The sequence below is a fragment of the Dermochelys coriacea genome, chromosome 8, assembly GCF_009764565.3.
Source record: "Dermochelys coriacea isolate rDerCor1 chromosome 8, rDerCor1.pri.v4, whole genome shotgun sequence".
In the NCBI taxonomy this organism is placed as follows: Eukaryota; Metazoa; Chordata; order Testudines; family Dermochelyidae; genus Dermochelys; species Dermochelys coriacea.
The window spans coordinates 31,149,474-31,174,268 of NC_050075.1; the positions used below are offsets into that span (position 1 = coordinate 31,149,474).

The following is a 24,795-nucleotide window of genomic DNA, read 5'->3' on the forward strand; positions in this document are numbered from 1 at the left end:
ATTAAGCAATTTTTATTTTACTACTTTGAGGTGGCATTCAAACTTTCAACTTGATTGAAGGGTCCCTCTGAATTCATGTTTGCATAAAAATAAAAATATTCTTGGAAACTTTATTTTCCTGTACTGTAGAAATTGTTTGAGTTGACCCAGCAATAAAAATTGCAAATGACCATCTTTGTTCTTAACCCCTAGTTGCAGGGAGTACATTGCATATGGTACTCCTGCATTGCTCACCTGTTCAAACTGACTCACTGATTGTATCCAAAGACTTTCATGAACATACTCATAGCTAGCTATATTTTAACTTTCCTTGATCTTGACTCCATCTTCCGTTCTGGCACCAGCATTCTTTTAATGCTGGTAAATAACTAGGCAAAACTATGTATTTTATTGACTCCTCCAGACATATGCAGATTAAACAAAATAACTAAAATGTGTTTGTAATTGTTATACCCAGTTTGAATTTGGCCCAACATGTATTAGCAAATCTAGTCAAAATGAAGCAGAGGATGGTGGCAGTGCCAAATTTTCGCCACTTTTTTTCTTCAGGATTCAGTTGCAATAGGAAACAAAACTTGGAAATTTCCAACCATCTCTTCAACTGTGGAAAAACCAGTTGTCATTTTGCTCTGTTTAGAAATTATGGCAAAACTGAGCTTCAAATGTTCATTTCAAAATGTCTTTTTACTTTTCCATTGAGTCCCATGCTTGTTTCTGTATTAGGGATAATATTGCTATGACTATATATTAATGCATAAAACTGCCCCCAGCATTTTTTAAAGCTACAGTCTTTGGATTTAGGAGTTTCCTTCTCCATTCACTTGCTCTGCTTTTAGCTATTGGGAGTCTAAATGTGTGTATTGCTCATAATGTTACTAGAAGGCAGAAGCTTGAAATAATCTCTTTTGAAATACAAGTTGATTTCTCTTTCCTGTTGTGAGCAACCCAGAGTGGATGAATTCTCCCCTTTTTTATTTTGCTTTTTTAAAAGTGTTTAAAAGATGTAACTTGCTGTGAGCTGACTTTTTTTTCCTTTTTGGAATTAGCATCAGAATTAAGGTTACAGTATATTCAAGGTAGCCAGTTTCAAATTATGTAGTTGTATGGCCTTTTCTGCAATAGCTTGATACAGATATAGACTGTATGCACATGTACATAGGTATTTGTATAATTTTGTGGTGACAAATGATAAAGGTATCTTATTCTTCTGCTTATTGGGGAAGAATACAATTAGGTGAAACAATAAAATCCTTAAATTTTTGGGGGAAAATCAGGACAAAGTACTATCCAAATTACTTGATAACCACATTTCTTTCCTAGTTTATATGAAGATCAGACAATATTAATTTGCAGTTACTATAAATAGAAAACAGATCATAAGCAGAAACTATAGAACTTAGAATGAATCAGATACTTAGAGCACAAAATTTGGTTTTGCACATGAATTCAAGAGAAACTGAGAACATATGGAGCTATATTCATCCTTACTGCATTCTCTGTGTTCTTACACAAGGGAGTTCATTTGGTCTGTTTTGAGAGCTTGCAAGACTGACACAGAAGCTATCCATTCGATCAGGCTCACAAAGACCACCAAGATTGCAGAACTATAAGTCATCTAAAGAGAGACTACAGCACGGAAATCTCATGGTGGCACCTTGGCTGCAATAGTATCACAGAATATTGCTGTGACTAGCTTTGTCCCAAGGTGTGCGTTTGGTTCCAGTGAGGAGTGGGGAGACCCAATGACTTCCATGCAGGCATTTCTGGTGATGCATTCCACTATATGTGACCCAGGGTGCCTGGGGTAGCCCTCACTGAAAATGCCAAAGTCAGGGCAGGCTGCAAAAGGGAGAGCAGATACTCCCAAAACTGTTGGTTAACACTGAAGTTAAACTTACCAGCCAGTCACAAACTCTGCTTCTGATCCCCCACACTGGTTATCAAGAAGCTGAAAAAAGAAATCACACAACTCCCTTTATTGCATTCCCATTCTCTGGCTCCCAATCAGCGCGTAGGTGCCGTACAGTGAAAAGTTGCTTAAAAACTCTGCTCACTATACAAAGTGTTCTTTTGACACCAAAGGGTCAGCCATGTTACCAAGTCAGTATTAGTTTGGAGCTTACCCAAAATACCATGCTGCCAGCCAATCCTTTAGTGCTAAAACTAAAGGCTTATTATAAAGAAAAAAGAACAGGAAGAGAGTTGTTAAATGGTAAAGCAGTTGGATACATACAAAGGCTTCAAAGTCCATATATCCGATTCTTAGTAATATTGGTGAGCTTGCTGGCTTGAAAGTCCCTCTGGAACACATTCACAGCTTGGATGCATCTTTCAGTCCCTTGTTCAGAGCTTTGTTTATAGAAAAGTTACTCCAGAGATAAGAAGCAAGAATGAAGACAAAATGGAGAATGATGCAGCTGCCCTTCATATTCCTTTTGCCATGTGGCTTGTACAGTAAAAGCTGTGTTATCCAGCCCTGTACCAACCGGAAAGCTCTATAAACCGGCATTTTCTAATCTCCATAAAAAGTTCAGTTTATAGTTCCAATTGGTGCGGAGCCAGCAGGCTCCCTACCTGGCTCTGCATGGCTCCCCGAAAGCAGCATCATGTCCCTGTTGCTCCTAGGTGGAGGAATAGCCATGAGGGGCTCGGAGCGTGGGAGGGGGTTGGGGCACAGGAGGAGGTGTGGGGCACGGGCTCTGGGAGGAGTTTGGGTGTGGGTGGGGGCTCGGGGTGCCAGATCCTGGGGGGGTGCTCACCCCGGCAGTTACTAGGCAGAGGCACGGCAGACGGCTCTGTGCACTGCACCCGCCCCGAGTGCTAGCTTGGCAGCTCCCATTGGCCAGGAACTGCGGCCAATGGGAGATGGAGGGGGTGGCGTCTGCAAGCATAGGCTTCCTGCAGAGTCGGCTGCTGCACCTCCGCCTAGGAGCAGGAAGGAATACAATTGATGGTTTAAATTGTAATGGCCACAGTTGTGAACACGTCTCCTTTTGTCAAAAAAGATGGGGTGTCTCAAAAGTCTCTCACTGCCGAAAGGATTTTATTTACTGATTTTATTTTCAAAGTTGTGCTTTAAATCTATATTTAGGTGATACCTATGTCCTGATTTGTGAGTGGGCATGAAGCCATCCTAACAGATGGGTATGAGTACAGGCCTGCCAAGGATTCAGAATTAGTGTTCATGGGGGGACAAAGTGGCTTCAAATCTTTATCATTATTTTGGTTCTATGTATAAAGCATTCTGAAATGAAGCCTGAAGTGTGATTTCTGCTGAAGGAGGCCCAAATGCTAATGATGATGTTATTTAAATAATAACTTTTAACATCCATACTTCAGTTACCAAACATCTGAAATCGTTGGATAATTGTTAAAAATCTAAGCCATCTGGAGAAGGGATGGGGTGGAGGGAATAGATAAAAGAGAAGAAAATGATTTGCAGTGGTTGTGCTAGGTCATGTATTAGTGGAATGTAGAATTTCTATTCTACCGAACCTCAGATAGGAAGATGACATCAAGGAACTTCTCTTTAGGAAGTGAGTTACTTTCAGTCTGGTTAAATGTAAGGGAATATGCCTTTCCTGTGGTGGAGCTTTCTGAATAATTATGTGTAATCTGCTGCAGTGATATGATTTAAGTCTTGTGTATTTGAATACAATTTGGCCCAAGACGGGGTTTAGAACAGTGGACTTCGAGCTATTTTTTTTAAAGAGCCACCCTTGAAATGTTACTTTTTCATGGAGTTTAATTGAGGCTTGGAAAGAGTATGCATCTCTACTGCTAATATTCCATAGCTGTTGCATTGTATATCCAGCATAAAAGTAGTTCAGTAGTGCATGTTTTCTTTCCGTCTGTATATTTTCTTTCCCTTTGGGGGGTTGGTGGGATTGGTGAATGCGTTCTAGATAAATTAGTCTGAGTCAAAAAAAAAATATTGCAGCTCTAATGCTGACACAAAAGGGAGTGCTATGATTTTACATGAATAGCCTACATTTTAGGAACCCTCCTGCCACTGTGTTCTCCAGAGGTAGCATTTTTGAGACACTCCCAGTCCCTATTCTTGTTGTCTTGGGTGGTTGTGGTATGGGGGCATACCCATGAGTCTCTCTCCTCTCTGCATTACAGGTGGGTGCTATAAGTTTATGCTTTAAAGAATTCTAAAACATGTATTGCCTAAATGTAAAAGGCATCAAAGGAGTATAAATGTGTTGTTACAGAAAATCAGTCGCAGTTTGTTGTTTTACTCTAGGGAGCATGGGGGGGTATGGGAGTCCTAAACCACTGTGGAAACTTCAGTTATCGATGTTAAGATCATAGCATTCTGTGTATGCCATAGGTATAAAGGATATAGGATTCTGTAACACACTTAAAACTCGGTTTCTGTTCTTTGAAGGCACAGGATTCTTTTAGCTCAGAAAGCACAAATACCTAACGCAGAGGATAGAGAGACTTGAGTCTGTATGGACTCGTACTAAAATGTCTCAGCCACAGTTTAACATTGCTGAACGATTTGATTCAATAACCTAATAACTGTAATCCGTGTGGGTTCAGCTTTTCTGTTCCTTTACAGTACACAATGTCCAAACTGTGGCCTCTTCTGTGTAGATTATGAGATAGGTTAGAACTCAAACCTCCTGACTCCCAGTCCTGTGCCTTTATCACAAGACCACTGTCTACTCACTCAGAAAATGCATTGTCCAAGATCTGTATTACAAGGATAATTGAAAAAAGTCACTCATAAGTTGTATGCATACTCATAAGTCGTAGCAGTGTTGGACCCAGGATATTAGAAAGACTAGATGGTTGAGATCTTTTATTGGACCAAGTTGATCCAATAAAAATATTCTCACCCATCTTGTCTCTCTAAGACTGTTATAAATTTCCATAATTGATAAGTTTAATGCATTATTGACAGCCAGTCAGAAGATAGCACTTGGGATCAAAATTAACACAATTTCCTAAAGTCACACACTATAAAGTTTCTTTGGTTCATGATGAAAAATATTATTGAACTACTTATGCACTGTCTACAGTGAGAGGGTTATTTTTTTAAACTGCATTTATTCTGAAGTTGTCTGACTTAACTTTTGGATCTTATGAGTTTCTGCCTAGCTTGGCATTGTTTTTACTCACAACTGAATCCTTACGATGCTGATAACTGAAAATATGGCAGAAATAGACAATCAGTTGCATATTTCATTTTGATTAAGTCCGTTTGATAGCGATTTGTATAACAAATTATGTAACCTTAGTAGAGAATGGGAGGCATGACCTAGTGATTAAAGCACAGGGCTGGGCATAAGTAGGCTGGCAGTTTGCCACTGCCATAGACTTGCTGTTTAATATTAACCAAAATTAATCTGCTTCTCTGCTTCAGTTACCTTATGAGTAAAATACGGCATCATGCTTGTTTACATCAGAAGGGTATTGTGAGCCTCGTTTCACTAATGTTTGTAAAACACTTGGAGTGGCTTTATACTAGGAATGTAAAACAAAACCAAGTTGTAAGTGTTTGTTTGGTTTTTTTTTACCACAAGGAGGGTCGGGGGGGAAATTAATTAATAAGAGATAATGATAGGGATTTACTCCTCTGTGATTTTGGGAGGGCAGCGAAGTAACAGTTAACTTTCATATACATAGGGCACATGGATAAATAATTACTATATAATCTATATGCGTGTATCATGATAACTAAAGTCTCACCATTTGCATGCACAATTTAGGAGATACCTTGAAGGTTTTTAAGGTCAGGCTTGACAAAGCCCTGGCTGGGATGATTTAGTTGCGTATTGGTCCCGCTTTGAGCAGGCGGTTGGACTAGATGACCTCCTGAGGTCCCTTCCAACCCTGTGATTCTATGAAGTTCTGAATTTTCTTTGACTCGTAATTTAAAGTACCCTTTAGCTCAATTATAAAATATCCTGAGCAAACAGCCTTTGCTTGTTTTGATGTCTCAATATAGTTTGGAGACAAAGTTCTGTATGTATATAATTTTGGGGGATTTACTACTCAATTGCATCCTCTCTCTTGCAAGATACTCGAAGGGAATTTTTATAGTTGCTAAGTTTCAGGCACCTCTGGGGAGACCGTATTTGTTGAAGTGGTGAAGCTGAATTTCATTCTTTGGGCCAATCAATGGAGATGTTTTTTCTGGAAGGTATGAAATTTGTTCCTGCGTGTAATGTTCAGGACTCATTTCCTGGAAGTTAAGGGAAGTTGAGATGGGTGAGGTAACTGAAGAAGAGAATTTGTAAACTTCTGTAATTGTATGGACTGAGCTGTCATAGCAAATGCATAGCAATCACCATTGATTTTGTAACCGACAAAAGTGGTTTAACTCACTGATATATTTTTGAAAGCTACGATCATATATTTTTCAGAACTAGTGAATAACTGCCTGTTCAGTTCCTTATACAAGCAAACATCAATAAAAATGTTTACAAGTGTCTTGCATATGCAATTGATTCAATATTTAAAAACAATATGTGTAATCCCTGAAATATTTATGAATGCACGTTAGTTAAAAGTTAGCATTTTGAAGTGCTTAAATATGTAAACTTGAGTAGATTTACAATAAGCTTTAAAGAATAGTTACTGCTGCATCTACTGCAAAAAGATAGGTAACATATAAGATTGACCTAAAAGGTGAGAACTGAGTTAAAGTACAGCTTGTTTGCTTGAAAGTGTATTTATGGTTACAAAAGCTACTATGTAAAAATGGCATTTTCTTACCTGCTGGCAGCAGACATATTGTGTACACAGTGATGATTGCATCCTGAGTACAGTAATTTTTAGTCTCAGTCATTCATGTTTGCATATTGGCTCTGCGGTGCTATAAGCAGGTGATCTGGATTCTTCTTTAGCTGATGCATTATAAAAGAAAAGCATTCCCATTACTTACCTAGGGTGCTTTAGAAGGACTTGCAAGGTGGCAGTGTCAGAAAAGGGGCAAATCTAAATCATTTCATGGTACTGATTGCTTGGTGGAGTAGTGATGGAGACCAGTGTCCTATTAGCCAGCAAATGGGCTTTTGCCTGTCCCTCTTTATAGGGGGTATGTGAGGGCTGCCAGATGCAGGGTCAGGCATTGGCTTTCACCTACCCATCCTTTGGTTTGGGTTATTGATGGCATCAGTGGGGGTTGTTTCTGGGTTAGCAAATATATCTAACAGAGCTGATGTTTCCCAGTGTGGTCTGCACTTTGCTGATTGCCTGTCAGGGTCAGGTAGGAATTTTTCTCTTTTCTTCTGTGTTGTTGGGGCCACTTACGGTCACTGAGTTCTGAAATAACCAATTTGGACTATTGGGTATAATTATTGGATAACAGGTGGAAATCACCTGTGTTCTATTCCCAAACTTGCAACCAGTTCACTGAAGATGAAATTCACACCTTTTTTTCAGAGGGCCAACATAAGGGCTGTTAACTACCAAACAATTGAGCAATTAATGGCCAGTGCTTTGCATTCATATATTTTGATTTTCCCACATACACTGGGTTTAGGAAAGCTAAGAAAAAGCAAAACTTACCTAAAAGTATATCATACAGATATTGTTGTGAAGTGGTTGAGAATTCAAACTTCATAGTGCTGGAGGAAGAGGACTGTTTTTTTGAGAAACCTGGCCCAGAAGTTGTTCTGTATTGTGGAGGTCCCTCTGCAAACATCTTTTGAAAAGGAAACTATTTCCCAGCAATTTAAAAAGGGAGACAAATATCTTTGTTTCTATTGAAGTAGTTATACAGTATTCTTAATCGCAATTTGGATTTGTCATTTGATTGAACTTTACTTGAATCTTTTGTCTGCAACCAAGTGCATCAGTCAAAGGATTACAACTGGGTTTAAAGATGCTTCTGGCTGTTGTTTACCTTGCCACACACATGTTACCCTGTTTAGTTTTATGGTCAAAAAACCAAGCTAAAACACCACTTCCTGAAGCAATATTAATATATTACTTGGACTTTGCTATCTTGTTGAATTTAATATCTGTTGATCTCAAGGCACTTTACAAAGGGGCATGTGAGTGGTAAGAATTGGTATCACCAGTTTACAGATGGGGGAATGGAGGCACAGGCGGTTAAGTGACTTACATAAGGTCCCATGGTGAGTTGGTGGCAGAGCCGGGAATAGAAGCTGGATCTTCTGGCACCTAGTCCCATGACCTGTCCAAAGGCCCATGCTGTCCCTGCTTACAAGAGTTAAAAGTTAAATTGTTTGTCAGGATTTTCCCCTATTAGGCAGACCATCTATACATTTTCTTAGACTTGTTATGAAATATTGAGGCTTCCTGGAGGGCACCCATAGTTATGAGGCACCTTGCTATCACCTCCCCATAGCATGAGGAAGTCTTGTCTGTGCCTGCCTGGGGGTCAGCTCCCCAACCTCACGTGCCATGAGCAACACAAGCACTCCGCTCTGGGCCTCGTTGGTCCTGCAGTCACTCTACAGGTTAGCGATAGGCACAATTCAACCCTTGAGCCCTCCGAGCGTCCTCTTGGAATGTTCTGCCCCTGTTCCACTGGACGTGCTCAGATTTACAGACTCACTGCTCCCAAAGGAACACTACCCCCCAGCTTACCAGATAGCCACAGCACTTAAATAAGTTAAAAGTAAAAACAAGTAAAAACTTATTTAACACAATGATACCAAGTAGATGTTCATGTCTTACAAAGAAAAGCTCACCCAAAATCCTGCCAGCATTTTACAGCCTGGCTTGGCTGTGATCTTCTGTTCGTGAGACAAGTTATGCTGTCGGCTTGCCTGCTAGGTGAAAGATGCTGGGTATCTCTTGGTACTTTTAGAGGTATTGGGTTCTTTGTTCTTTTTCAAGAACAGGATGACCCCTATTCTTTTACTTGTTTTCACTGTCAGCTTATTTTAAGTGCTGTTGTGATCTGGTAAGCTGGGGTGTCATGTTCATTTGAGAACAGAGAGTCTGTAAATCTGAGAATGTGTATTACCTCTCATTGATTTTGTAAGCTTTTAATTGGCATCTGGCTTTGTATGCAAATAGGCTTATGTTGTGAGAGACAAAATGCAGAATGCTCAGACAGGTTGATAAATGTCTGCTATCTCCTGTTTGAAAGGAACTAGTTTGACATGTCACCTCTTTGAGAAGATAATTTCCAGTATAGATACATAACTTGCTCAATATTATCCATACATTTTGCATGATTATGATGACCAGTGGGTTACTGGCTCTTAATAGAGACTTTTCATGCCACCTTTTCGTGAAGTTAATATGCTTTTATGTGACCCAGGGGATCCATGTAAAATCCTGTGTTTCCTTTGGGCCCTCTGCCAGTTGGCACCAAGAGGATTTTGCGTCACAAATGCATTGTTCAGTTTAATATAAAAAGTTATGTATGTTAATGGCACACTCAGCTGAGTAGATGACTAAACTGTGTAAAACTGCTCTATTCAACTTGGATAGTAACATCCACATGGTAGGGATCTGTCTTTTTGATTTGTTGGAGTACCATGTACTCTAACTGCACTATGATGCTGACCTAAGCAAAACACTTAAGTAGGTGCTTAATTTTAAATAAATGACAAGTCCCCATTGACATCAGTGAGATTACTCATGCTTAATTGTCTTGCTGGATCAAGGTGCATAGTAACAGTAATAATCCATGATGAAAATGTCAACTGATTTGATGTATGCAGTGTAGTTGTAGTCATGTTGGTCCCTGGACCTTAGAGAGACCAGGTGGGTGAGGTAATATCTTTTAATGGACCAACTTGTGTTAGTGAGAGAGACAAGCTTTCAAGCCACAGAGCTTGTCTCTCACCAACAGAAGTTAGTCCAATAGAAGATATTACCTTGCCCACCTGGTCTCACCGCTTTGATGTCTACTATCTTTACTGAATATTAATTTTCAGCAATTAAAAGTATATGGGGAGTCATGAATATAATGAAGTTACATTGTTACATTGAAGTTACTTGGTGTTGAGTTAAAAAAACCCAGCGAAAAGCAAATCTTTTAAAAATGTGAGGTTTTTTAAGCACATTTGTGTGAATAAAAAGAAAAATTAAGGCTTCATGGTTTGTTTTGTTTGTTCATTCAAAAGTTCTCCCTTTCTGGAGAAAATAAACTCATTTGCAAGTAGAAATTAGACCTATTCTGAGTGAAAAGTGAAAGCGTGATGAAGAGTTTTTGATGTGGAAAAAAAAATCTGTGTTCACAAAAACAATTTTAAGGTACAAGGTGTCACCTGAAACAAATTGGTCAAAATTTCAGCTCACTGTCTCACTGAAAAGTTTTCAACAGGTCTGCACATTTATGGTAATTCTTTTGTTCTAATGTGAAACCTCTAAAGCTACATTCAGCTTTGATCTCTTGCTGGATGGTTTTTATAGACATGAGAGGAAAGTGCAGTTAAAGTGACCTCTCCTCAGCCTCATTTACTGTTTCACTATATTCTGTTTGCTCACTTTCAACTCAACTTTGTAATGAAAATAATACTCAATGTTCTTGATTAATAATTATTTGGTAGTATGTAACATCAAGTCTTTCGGAAATATCCCCGTTCTTTACCTGTAGCCACTCAGCTTTTCTTAGAGACTAACAAATTTATTAGAGCATAAGCTTTCGTGAGCTACAGCTCACTTCATCGGATGCATTTGGTGGAAAAAACAGAGGAGAGATTTTTTGTTTCATGAACATTGTTTCATGTTCTCTGTGTGTGTGTATATAAATCTCTCCTCTGTTTTTTCCACCAAATGCATCCGATGAAGTGAGCTGTAGCTCACGAAAGCTTATGCTCTAATAAATTTGTTAGTCTCTAAGGTGCCACAAGTACTTCTTTTCTTTTTGCGAATACAGACTAACACGGCTGCTACTCTGAAATCAGTTTTCTTAAAGTTGTTTATTTCTAGTTAATGTAGTGCTTTCTCCCAAACTTTCCCGGAAACAGTTCTCATAAATAAAATACCAATTTTGTTTGAGCTGGAGATACAGCAGACTTTTCATTTCATTGGGGTTGTTCAGTTGAAAATGAGGACAGAAATTGGCTCAGCTCTTAGTATCTGTAACTTCTGTTGCAGATAGGAGTCTTCTCATTAGAGCCATTCTTAAAAGTTTTTCCATGTCTGTTGAGTGGGTCTCCCTGAAGGGTTCACATTTACTTAACTTTTGCTATCAAATAATAAATGTTTATCCATATTTTACTTTCTGGACATGTGTGAATCCTCTCCTGTCAAACAAACAAATGAAACATACCACAAAAACAAAAGCAACCCAACATCTCAACAGAAAATAAACCTAGCTTGATTTAATACAGCATTTCACTTTATAAAGAAATATAGGAGTTCTTTGCCGTCTTTAATATATGGAGTCAACAAGTATTCACAGACCAGTGCCCATGGCATTGAACAACACTCCAAACTTAGCTGAAGGCAGGTTAGCATTTTATCTCAACTGGCTTGTCATTTATGTGTGAAGTATATTGGTAAGCAGCGAAGGCATCAAAGATATTGAGGAGTCCTTGGGGTATGAGAGAGAAATCAAGAATACCAAGGTGATGGAGACTTCTGCTATTAAAGCTGAAAAAGGAAGAGCTTATTGTGCTTCACTGTTTCAAAGAGGATTTATTTCAAAATAACATTGACTTATTTTTTCCTTTTCATAAGAGAATATTTTACTTTTCAGAATGCAGGGACATTCTGCTTCCAGTGATTACAAAAGAACTGAAAGAATTACTAGAACAAAGGGAAGAGCAACAACTTCAGCTTCAAGAGAAGAAGTACTGTGTAGAATTACTCAATAGCATCTTGGAGGTCCTCAGCTATCAAGACACAGTAAGTATTGATGAAGATGTAGATGGCTCAAGCCTACAGAGACTGAGCTGATTAAGTTGTAAAATATTGATGCTGAAGAATCTCATTTAAATGCTAAATATAAGTTGATGGCAAGTTAAACTCATCAATATTTCAGGGGTAAAATTCTATAGCAGTGAGGGTATGAAAGGTGAAATACTAAAATCTGGGGCTTTTTTTCTTCTCAACTTCTGTTTAATATTCCTTGAATCGTCAGATGTTGTAAATCATTAAATCGATCTCCATTTATTCTAGCTAAGGCTTGGGCCTGTCTAAATTAATTTGTTGAAGTTAATCTTAGAGTAAGGTGGTGAAGTATACTAGAATGTTACCTAGATATTTATTCTAAAGTTAATTTTACCCATTTATAAAACATCTTCCTCTTTTTTCTAAAATTATTTTTTAAAATATTTACTAAATATAGAAAAAGTGGTACTTACATATATTGAACAAAGCTTTCAAAGAAAGATTCAGCTTCATTTACTGTCAGTCAGCTTCCTCCTATACTTGGGTGTTACTGGAGATGATGGTTCTGCTTGTAGTATAATGGGACGTTGCTTTGGCATAGGATCTATTTTTCGAAGTTGCTGCTTTTCTGTAATCATTGAACTCTTGTTCTCTAGCTGACTATTAACTCTGCAAAGTGTTGTTTTCTGATGCACTGTGTGAAGAATGTACAACAGCGAGTCCAGGTCAGATTGGAAGTGGGGGACTGTACCTTACTTTAGCTGTACGTGTATTCCTTAATTAAGAACACACTTTGATGGGCTCCTTTGTGTTCTGCAGTGGCTGGCTGGATATACAGGGAGGATTTGCTGTTGCTTTGGATGCTTCTTATGGAATGAGCACATAGGTACCTGAGTTGGGAGCGCTGGAGCCTCCATCAGGCATAGATGCTTTATCTTGAAGAGTTGTGATGTTCTGTTAGATTAATTTCTGTAAGGCTACATCTTACACTACATACCACTGGCAGCGGTATGTGGGATATGCGTAGCTACACATTGCAGTAGAAAGTGGGCTGCATCCATGCTGTGGTGGGTAACTACATGTGTCTGTGAAAGGTTCTGGCAGAGGAGATGCAGCAGGGAAAGGCTTCAGCAGCTCCCAGCTGCCTACCCTGTCAGTCTTCCCCCATTGTTGGAGCCTTGCTCCCTGGTGGAGCTGCTGGAGTCTTTCCGAGATGCTGCAGCCTTTCCCTGTATCAGGGAAGGGTTCAAGCAGTGGGAAGGCAGCCAGATGCTCCTCTGCTAAAAATACCTATGTGGACGTGGTGCCTTGGGCGAGTAGAGAACTGTGTAGTATAGTTCTCAAGTACTTACCTACAGCTTTCAGCCATGTTTTAGCTTTGCTTACCTAAGCTGTGCCTTGCTCTTCACACTGCTATTTATACCCATGCTAGGGGGTCTTCGTGGGTATGTACACTACATATCACTGAAAGAAGCGTGCAGTGTAGATGTGCCCTCAGTGGTACAGTGATGTTTCCTAGGGGCATTCAGGGTCATTAGGTACCTTGCTACCACCTTCCCATAGTGTGAGGAAGCCTTGTCTGTGCCTATTGTGGGTCAGTTCACCAACTCCACCAGCCTCTGGCAACACAAGCACTACCTTCTAGGCTTACACAGGCCCTGCGCATTCCCTTTACAGGTTAACAATATATGCACACACCAACTTGTAAGTTCTCTAAGAGTGCCCTTGGAGTGCCCAACTCCCTATTCACTGGACACTCCTAGAATTCTCAGATCCTCTGCTCCCAGAGGAACCATACACTCAGCTCACCATTTATACATTAGATCACAGCTACACAGCACTTTGATACGTTTACAGTAACAAGAAGTTTATTTAACAAAGAACAGAGATTTGAGAAGAAGCAAGTAGAATGAATGGAATCAAAAGGTTACATATAAAATAAAATCATAAAACACTGTCTAGAGTGTAAGCATAACTAACATGATATTTCCCTGTCTCATAAAGCTCTCCCAGCATCTAAGAGCCAGACTGATGTGATGCTCTGTTCATAAGACAAGACAGCTGCCAGCTTTTCCCCTTGGTGAAGGATAACTGGATGCAAATTTGCACCGCCACATATAGTGCCAATGATCCATTGTCTTCACTTGTAAAATGGGTTCATCTCCTGCTGCTTCCCCACCCCGCCAGCCTCCCATGGAGACTTTGCAATTACTTGATTCGCATTTTGCTTAGGCTGTAAGTAGGTGTTCATTGTGAAGTATACACTACTTTATCTACCTGTCTATGTACATTAGCATGTCTTGCCTGAAAGAAACTTGTTCATCACTTTCTGATGACCAGCCCCAAGTCACAGACCTTGAGAACATAATTGTCTGTATATATTCACAACTCCATACATGTTATCTGTACAAACATTTCATAATGATTATGAGGACCAGCATGACACATGCTTACAGACGAGACCTAACATGACATTATTTCGTGGACTTGTATTGTACATATCAAACCCAGGGCATCCCTGTAACCCTTATGAATTCCTTTACTCTCTGCCAGTTGGCACCAAGAGATCCCTGGGTCTCAGTCTTTGGGGATAAAGACAAATTTATTTTACTCTGATTTTACCTTCTCATATTTAAGTGGGGCCATATCCCAATGACACAGTCACCACTGTACATTGGTTGTATAGTTCTGTAGTTCTCAAAGTATGATAGGCACTTTAGGCCTATTTGTAAAGGTGAAAAGTTTCATGTATTTTCAGGGGTTTCTTATTCTCTCATTCTTGTTTATTTCATGAAGGAGCTAAATGATGGTTAGTTGGGTTTGTGGAAAAACATGAAATGTAAAGAGGGAGTTATCAAAGGAGATGGTGAAACTTAATCTACCAAAGTTTCACCAAAGCAGGGGATTACAGGCTTATGAAACTCTATGGTGAGCAGAACACAAGAATGAAAAGGGATGGGTACGTGTTCTGCACAAAGTTATTAAATACCTCAAGTAATATATTTTAAATAGGTTCATTTTTTTTCAAATTAAATCACTCCATTTCAGTTCTAGGATGCTGCCATTTTAAAGGTGAAAAGTATTACTTTCATAATTTCTAACATTTACTAATATACCCATTGTCAAAGAGTTTAGGAAATGAGAAGTCTAGGGTCACTTGTAAATCCTTTTGAAGTATATGTAGATAATGAAAAAGCAATTTTCCTCTCTAAGCCTTTTAATTCCTTTTGAAGTAGAGAGGTGTTGAAGTATTAACAAAGAAAGGTGAAGCTTTAGAACATCTGACTTGTTAACATTTCATTCTGATTCTGATAATAGAGCTAAAATTTCAAAATGGTTTTCAGATTCCTCTCTTGAAACAGAGTTCATTTCAGTATACTTTGCCAGAAGGTGGGAATGGGCGATGGGATGGATTACTTGATGATTACCCGTTCCGTTCATTCCCTGTGGGACATCTGGCATTGGCCCCTGTCAGAAGACAAGATACTGCGCTAGATGGACCTTTGGTCTGACCCAGTATGGCTATTCTTATGTTATGTTCATGTGCTGAGTAAAAGGTGGCTTTGAAAATTTGCATCTTGAAAAGATCTTGTTTTTGATGTGAAATGAGTGTGTTACTTCATGAAAATGCAAAATTTGAAAACACTCACATTTAAACTGATATCTTTGCAGCTGTTCCTAAAACTTAGCAGGTAAATAAACTACAAAACTGATTAAACAAACATGTTCTTGTTTCAGTGGAATGTAATATTTTATTCTCTTTGGTTTTCTATGTTTACTGAAACGCTGGCAACTGTGTGTGCTCAGCAATTTTGAAAACCCTTGAAAGCTGCTTATTTTAGATTTTACTTCAGAATACTTCAGTTCTAAAACCATTTGAATACTAGCGTGCTGCTGAAAGTTTAAAGAGCAGCTAGATTTTTAAATCTTGCCTTATAGAAAATTGCTAATAATGGCTAATTGGTGGCTACTCTTGGCCAGTTTTAACAAGTAAAAAAATCCTAGGATTGATCACCTTGGATAAGAAGTACCTTGTACAATGTGCACAGTGTTCTGCTCCTTAGACTGGTGGATTTGACCTGTTCAGATCCTGGCCTTGTCTACACTGGCAATGGTGCTTAGGGTATGTATATCTACAGTGAAATGCAGGTTGTTCCCACACTGAAATATTTAGCTAAGTATGGTAATGAAAGGCAGGGGGAAGTAGTGAGGAAAGTCTCCAGCAGAAGGATGCTGTCATAACCTTTCCCTGCTGTCTCCTCCCTGCCAGGGCCTTTTCCTACTTCGGGGGCCTTTCCCTGTAGCAGGGAAAGACTGAGGCAGTGGGATGCTCTACTGCTAAAAATAGTGTAGACGGGGAAGCATTGTTTGGGCGAGTATAGAGAGCCATGTAGGGTACATGATGCTATGGTTCTGGGATGTCTTTACTCACCTAAACTGTGCCTGACTGTCTACTCAGCTATTCACACCTGTGCTAAAAGGTGTACGGTATATGTACTCTACACACCACCGTAAGTGTGTTAGAGAACCCCTGAGACACAAATGGGAACAAAGGTTTTTGAAGGCTGGTTCTGTTCATTGGTTCTTGACTTCTGTGGCTCTTGAGAAGCCTCCCAGTTAGCTGTTGCCTTTTAATTTTTCTTGGGAGGTAAATGGGATGCCTTTAGCAATAAGATTATGTTGATCCAGTTCTCATTTTGACTCTGAATCCCTGCACAGTTGAGGTTAGGACAATACAATTTGGAACAGATATACCCCAAGCTCTACCTTCTGCAGACATGTGGAATGCTGTTTCGCATTGTATAGCCACTGAGCATCTTCTCCGTGAATTATTCTGCAATGCTGAGAAGTGGCTGCATTAAATACACTGTAATCCTGGGATAATCTTTAAAGAAAAATTAAATGAATGCCTGTACTCAGCAAGAAAATCTCTACTCACCCATTTTTTAGTCATTGAAATGTGACCTTGAAATAGAAACACCATCTTTATAAAGATCAACAATCGATACGTCCCGGAGGCAAACTTAGATACTTGGGAATTTTAGTAGCTATTCCATTTCATACCTTTGATAGGAGCAAAGATTAGATAACAGCGATGTTCTATTTATCAAAATTGAAAAGTTAAAAAATTGATTCTGTATTTTTGAAAATATTAATGATATTTTTAGCAATGGGTTTTAAAACTTATTTTAATCTTTAGATACTATTCTAAGGGGTTTTTACTATTTAAGCACTGTCAGTGTGCTTCGACCAATACAAATTAGATGTCCAGGGACATAACAGTCCAGACAAAAGAGAAAATGTGTCTACACAGTGTAGGAGATGCTCACAACAATACACTCAGTGTATATTTTAATAGTAGATTTGTGAAAGCATTTTTATTATTTTAACCATGTATGAAAAGAAAAAAATATGTAAAGTATGATTTTAATATTACTTAACTGTAATTTATCACTTCTGAGAACTGGCTTAGCCTTCAGATGAGATCATGCCAATCGGAGACATTTAATTCTCTAAAAATGGAAACAAAAAACACCAAAAGTGCCATTCTTTACATGGATGAGCAGGATCCGTGTAATAATTATCCAAAATAAAATACTCTTGAGGAAATACCTGAAAGCGAGCAAAGGGAGGACAGCCTTTCTTTTAAACACTGCACACAAGATTTGCAGAATCAGGAATATCTGTTTTATTAAAATATTCTCAATGTAAATAAAAGTATCAGTTATCTTACAAAGGATCAGATCCTGCAGCCATTGCTCCTCTCTCTCTCTTTACTCAAACAAGTAGTCCCGTTGATTTAGATGAGACAGTGTCACTTTCAGGGATGCAATACAGACCAGTGAGGGGTTGTCACCTCCTCCCCTACTACTTTGGGTGCTTCACAATGCTTTGCTCTTGTGGATCTGAAGCTGGGCTGCTCATAAACAGCCTACTAGCAGGCAGGTCACACCCTAAGTATCTGTGTATAGCTACAGCCCTGGTCCAGCAACCCTGACCCTAGCAGCCTGTCAGCAATACACCAGCCACATTCTGGCTTCCAGCAGCCTTGGTTATTACATGCAGGGTGACTGCAGTGCACTCCCAGTACTGGATTTTCCCAAAAATGTGTTCTGCACTGTCCAGCCCTCTCTGGATCAGTTTGGATATTAGACATCCAATCCCCCTATACGGAGTCAATATTCAACAGTTGGCTACTTCAGTTGGAGTTACCAACCAATTCAGTTTAAACACAGCACTGGATTAGTTTTGATTTTAAAAAAAATCAAACAAGCTTATTTAACTACAAAGAGAGATTTTATGTGAGTACAAGGTATTAAAGTCAGAAATAAATAAAGACAAAAACATGATCTAGTCACTAAAATTTAACAACCCCGGCTTGATTCAAGATAAAGTCCTTACAACATGTTTCCAGCAGCACTACTAATCAATTTTTCTTGTCAGGATCCCTCCCAAAAGTCAAAAGGCTGGTTCCTTTGTCATCTCAGTTGAGAAAGGGAAAGATAACCTGGGGTATTTTTGCCTCTAATTTTTATGGTCCAGTCACCTTTTAAAATGCCTTTTCCTGAGTGTTACCACTAGATAAAGTTTCTTCCTTCTCTGACGATGGAGACATGGAGTCTTGTGGTGATAGAGGTTCCATGTTGTTGTTTGCTAAAATGCAGATCAATCTTTTCTTGCACCTACTTCCTTGCCAAAGAATGGCTCCTTGACCAGTAATTGCCAGTCAACTTTGACACCTGGCTAGAGGCATCAGCTTGTCCTTTGCCTTTGAGAAATTACTTTACCCCTTTTGCTGTCCCAAGGACCCTGTTTACTACTTGAGGTAAACACACATTTCTTTGTTTAGCTTAGTCAGAGCTAAATGGGTTCGAATATATGCTAACCTCACCATACAGGGGAAATTAATAGCTTTACATATAATGTTGCTGCATACGTTTCACCATGATGCTATTGACCAGTGAGGAGTTAGTTTTCAAATGATTTCCCACGAGGCATATTGTGTTCAAAGAATATTACAATAGTATGTAGGGTGTGTGTATACATGGGTGCGTTCTGTTACAGACAGTTGATGTGGGGAGGGCCAATCGCATAACTAAGAAAATTTTCATTTTAATCCAAAAGCCATTTTTATCAAAAGTTTAGATGGGAAAAAATTGACCAGGTCTAAAACTAGGCATGAATTTGGCTTGATCATTGAAGTGTGAGGTTCTGCCGGAATCAAAACACTGCCACTGCTGTCCATCTAAACTTTCACATAGTAAAAAGGTGAGGTATCCTGTCCTGTTAGTTTGGTGCTTTGATGTCTGGGGCCCAATTTAAGGTGGTTAGGTATGAATTTCCTTTCTTAAATGTTTGTTTTTACATAGCTACAGTGTTCTATTGTTCTTTTAAATTAATGGATGCTTATGTATGACCTGAGGTTTATCTTGATGATATTTTTGTTTAAGAACATAAGGTGGGATTTTCAGAATTGCCTAAGGGGGTACATCCACCCAACCAAAAAAACCCCGAGCGGCAACAAGTCTCAGAGCCTGGGTGAAATGACTTGGGCTTGTGATGTGGGGCTCATGCTACAGGGCTAAAAATAGCAATGTAGATATTTGGGCTTGGGCTGGAGTCCAGGTTCTGAAACCCAGCAAGGGCGGGGGAGGTCCTGAACATCTTTACTCCTATTTTTAGTCCCACGACATGAGCCCAAATCAGTTGACCCAGGCTCTGAGACTTGATGCCACAGATCTTTTTTTTCGCTGTGTTAAATGTACCCAGAGTGACACAAGAGCAGCAGTTCAATTTACTTGGAAAATGGTTTTCAATTGAACTTCTGCTCTTAAGTCACTTAGGCATTGCTGAATCAGTAACACAGTCATTTAGGCTGAGAACAGCCACTGTTCCATTGAGAACAGCTCCATTCATTACGAAAATTTTGCAGCTGGCTTCAGTTTCTCTGGTTAAAAATTGATCCACTAAAATAGGATTACGCCTAAAAATCTAAACTTTATTTGCATTGCATGGATATTTAGAGAATGAAAAATAATTCCCTTCTTTACATCTAAAGTGAAGTTGTTTCAGATACTTAAAGAGCGACAAGGTACTGATATTATAATATGGTCGCATGTTTCAGCTGCTCTTCCCTTATCTATTACGGCTTCTGCAGCATATGACTCAGAGAGATGCTTTTCCTTATTCTGTTTGACATACTTTTCATATAATGCCAAATTCAAGTTAAATTTTGCCTATGAAAGACGCATTGAATCTGAAAGATTAAATAAATTGATTGTATTCCCTGACTGCCCTTAAAGGAGCAAGCTTTGTTGTTTTCCTCAGTTGTCTTGAAAAGCTGTTGTCTTTTTCCTGCTCAACTGCTTGCAATTGTATATAATGTATAACATTTAATTTGTTCAGTCACTAGGGGTTTTATAACTGGGCTTCATTTTCTTTCTTTCTTTCTTTCTTTCTTTCTTTCTTTCTTTCTTTCTTTCTTTCTTTCTTTCTTTCTTTCTTTCTTTCTTTCTTTCTTTCTTTCTTTCTTTCTTTCTTTCTTTCTTTCGACATATATTTATTCCATTTATCCCACTTTAACTAACACACACACACACACACTCAAAACTGGACTTTACAGGCTTTTTAAAAAAAAGCCAGTTTTGATTGTCCTAACAGAGTTATAAATCCCTTCCAGCACACACCCACAGATACATATGTATAATCTCTTTCATACACATTCACGTGCAGGTTATCTCATGATTATTTCCCCCATTGTGCTATTTTAGCAAATCCATGCACACACGTAGGTAAAAGGGGGTGTGTGTGTGTATGCATTCTTGGTATGGGGTGGGAAGGGTAAGTACCCTAGAAATATACACTAGCCTTGAAAAATTCTAGGTACTCAGATAGCCAGTTAGATGGAATATGATTTTCCCTCTTACTTGGGTGTGTCAGGGGCACTAGTATCTGTAGCATATCTGCAAATATATGTCCTATATGCTGGCATCTCAGCGACACCATAGGGGAAAAAAGCTCTAGCAAAGAATGTAAATATAGGAAGGAGTCACAGAAGAGGTTAATACCTAAAATGCTCCTTATCAGCCTATTGTGAAGTCTCTACTCTAAGAAAACTCACAGCAGTTTTGATGGGGGCCTGAGGAAAGAGTGCAGAAGCAGGCCCAAAATAAACTGAACTTATAAAAAATAAAGGAAGAATTGCATTTTCACTTGTCCTGTGTCATTTAACTTTGGGACACTGAGTTGAAACAGAATTCAGGAAGGCTAGTCTTCCTCTTAGGATCCGATGACCAAACAAGAAGTGGCAAATAAAGACATCCTGTTCTGGTGGTTGAACAATTTTTTTCAATGAAAAATTAAATTGAAAAATGAGTTTTCCAAAACAATTCTTATGGGAAAAATCATTGTCAAATTAGTAATTTTTCAGAGAAATTTCAAATGCAATTGTTAAGAGGAAAAACCATGAAATAATTCAAAATTTTAGGGATTTTCTTTCCAAATAATGAAGAAAACACTTTAACTTTAACTCTTCCTCCCACCTTGTCCCCGTGGAAAAAAAGGAAGGGGGGAAAGTGAGAAGAAAAACCAAAACATGAGAAACAAAATTTTCATTTAACAGTTGAAAAAACATGTTTTTTAACCAAATGAAAACTGGTAATTTTTTTTTTTACACTTTAAATGAAGAAGAAAAGATTCAGTCTAGTCTTTAAGCTGGAAGCCATTTGAGGTCACTTAAGATTAGTCACTTCGTACTATAAATTGTAAAGCTTGAAAGTAAAGGCTGTTGCGTACTTCCCTAAAATAACTAGCCATGAGTAATACCTTTCCGATATTATTTCATTTTTAGAGGTGTCCATGTATATTTGGACTGTGCTGGGCCAGATGGGAGGGTAAATGTATTTCTTGGGAACGACTGGATTAACGGCACATCTGCCTTGAGGGGGGCCGGGAGGGACTTCAAAGATCACTTCAGGTTAGCTTTTAAAAAAAAAAAATCTCTACTTTGGTTCAGTTTATCATGCGTAAAACACATCTGGCATTGAGGCTACAAATCACCACCTCTCTCTAATTCCGTCTTCCCCATTCAGCCGCGATAGACCAGCTTCCCCTAGGCCCAAGTGAAAAATTGCTATACTCCAGCAGCAATGCAAAGCTCCTACCCTGGGAGCAATGTCCTCTTACCTTCGTGATAAAAGTGGGCATATAATAAAATCGGGTGCACTATTGTACATCAATAATTGTACATATCTGTACTGTATTGCATCTGGGAGACTCATATCATATATTTAGCTTTTCCCCCCAATTCAGGTGAACTGTGGCAGCTTACAGTGAGCTCAACTTCCCCCTTTACACAGATTACTAAAAAATAATTTAAATGATAAAATGTAGGTCTAGAAAAAGACTTAATAGATGAAATCCATCAACTTCTAGGTGCAGGGTTTAATCCCCAGAAAAAGGATGTCCCATATAATATAAAATATTAATCTTATACTACACTAGAATTTAGATAAAATGCAAATAAATTCAAATTTAAGCCATTAAGTCTAAATTTAAATAAAATATTGATTTACATTAAATAAAAACAATTTTAAAAAGCTGAAACTTGAAGAAAAAAATTAAATTCAAGCCATCCAGTTTAGAAATTGAAAATAGTTGAGTGTTCTATTCCATCCTCCTGGCAGTCAGAATTGTTGCCTTTTTCATGCTCTTCTTATGCTCTATTCAGTCTAGTTTTAAATATCTCAAACAATGGCCCTTTCTACAACACGGAAACAACGATAACCCAATTAACGTATAGATATATAGGTAGGTGTGTGTTAATTTTCTGTTAAGAATAGTGTGTCTAATTAGATATTTCCTATGAGGCATTTGGGAAGAACCTATCCACAGATAGATCTAACTCCGCACACACTTACTCAGTGGCTAGAGAAAAAGGCTCTTCGGAAGACTGAAGGAATTCAGTAGCAACATTAGCATGTGACATGCCCTTTGGAAACTTCATATGTGTCAGTCTAACTGGGAAGTCTGCCAAACAACCAGATGCTAGTGTTGGAAAGATACCTACCCCAGCATGGCATCTGGCACTTTAATTGCTAATCAGAGAGATTGGATGAGTGTTACAGTGTGTTTAGGTAAGTGACATTAAGTACAAGGGTATTGTTTGTAATTTAATAAAATGTGAATATATTAAATAGTTTTAACTTGTTTAAGCCCTAAGTGGGTTATGATATTGTTTTAGTGTTGGTTTGTTGTTTTATTACTAAACATCACATTTGAGATAAGTAATTTAAAGAAAAATACCAAAGTGCAACAAAGGAAAAATGTAAGGATCAAAGGAAAGGAATGTGCATGAACATACGTCATCCATGAGGCAGCAGCTACAGAATGTTTTACCAAGATGAGAACTGTTTGGTTACATTGTTAACCTCTAATAATATGTACATAAATACACAAAAACACAATCATTAACTACTAATATGTCTCTAAATTTTGAATGTGGTTCAGTTAGCCTGAAAGTTCTTAACCCTTTTTGGCCCCGTATCACACCTTGAAACCCTAAGAATAGGATATTCAGATATACTTTGTTCTCATTGAGGTTGGTGGTAAAAGTTCTATTGACTTAACTGGGAGCAGTTACGCCAAGGTGTCATGCTTTTGGAAATCCTAGCCCTGGATTCCTGAAATGACAGAATCAGGATTGCGCAAATAGTTTTTAGAATCTTCTCTTTAATTTAAAAATGGTTCTTCATGTGTATTATAAGTGAAAATAGCAATAAGACAGGAATGGCACTATTTTAATTAAATCACACATTGAATGAGTTTTGTAGTATGAGGCCTTTAATAATCTGTGAACTTCAGTTGTAGGATAAAGTCGTATACCATGTGTTCATGACTATGATAAAGATTCACAGAATTGTGTTATATAATTTAAAAATCACTGACATGTTGTATGACATTCTTTCATAAGATATCTTGCTTCTACTCTAGTCTGTAGTGTTCCATTATTCAATATAATCTATAAGAAGGCTGTTGACCCAAGGCTCTGTGGCCTATTTAAATAACAATTAGATGTAACAATCATAACTTCTTATAAACTATCATCTTCAACTATAATCTATGAATAAAATTTCCAGGCATTTTAACTCCATGTTAATTTTGAAGCATTTGAATTGTTCCTCTAAGATCATTAGAGAGGAAAGAAATTGTCAAGGCTGATTCCTCACTCTGACACTTCGAGTGCAGAAGGTGGGGGCCTGCAAGGATTCTAAAAATTATTACTGGCTACTCCAGGCTGGCATTAAACTCCCAAGGTTACAGTTTTTCTCTGACCTTGGATGGGTAGATCCCGCCACCACCCAAATGCAAAAAAAAACCCCAACCCCTTTGAGAACCCAGGAAGGAGCAGTTGGGAATGCCTTCCTGTGGAGTACCTTAAAGCCCCTTCACCCTTCCCCACCCCCCAGGGAAGAGCTGAGAAAGAAAACAAAGGAAATCAGCTGTTGCCACCAGCTAATTAAACAATGTGCACAAACCTCTTAGGACCCAAAAAAAACCCTGTTCTTAAAATAGGTAAATTTTATTAAAACAAAAAGAAAGAAAATGCATCTGGAACTTAGGCTATTGGTAGATTTAAAAAGAGCAAATATAGGAATTAAGCATCAAGAATGGTTTTCTTGAGGTCCACCTTAATGGTTGCAAGCAAAACAAAAGCATTTGGGGGTTAGCCCAGAGTTGTGTCCACAAGCTTTACAGAAATAAGAGGTAAACCTAATCGTGTCTTTCTAGACAATTTCTGACCAACTTACATATCTGGTGTTTAAAATTGAGTAGTTTTAGGTATGATCTAGTGATTTTTCATACCTGGTTCACAGCTTTTTACAGCATAGCTTCAGCCCTGTTTTGCTCTGTCTCCTCTCTCCGGAGTGCAAAATGGAACTAAGCCTTAACTATGGAGTCATAACGAGCCCCTCCTTAATAAGCAATCTCTTATTGTGCCTTATTATAGATAGT

At 38.5% G+C, this 24,795-nt stretch overlaps 1 protein-coding gene across 3 annotated transcripts in view; it reads left to right on the plus strand.

Moving 5' to 3' along the window:
* The window catches only part of DOCK2 (dedicator of cytokinesis 2), a 493,769-nt gene that overhangs the window by 197,214 nt on the left and 271,760 nt on the right, over nt 1-24,795 (plus strand). For all 3 annotated transcript variants that reach the window (XM_038413725.2, XM_043491018.1, XM_043491017.1), the window contains exon 26: nt 11,648-11,796. In XM_038413725.2, the coding sequence (XP_038269653.1) occupies nt 11,648-11,796 (149 nt within the window). The remainder of the gene's footprint in view (nt 1-11,647; nt 11,797-24,795) is intronic.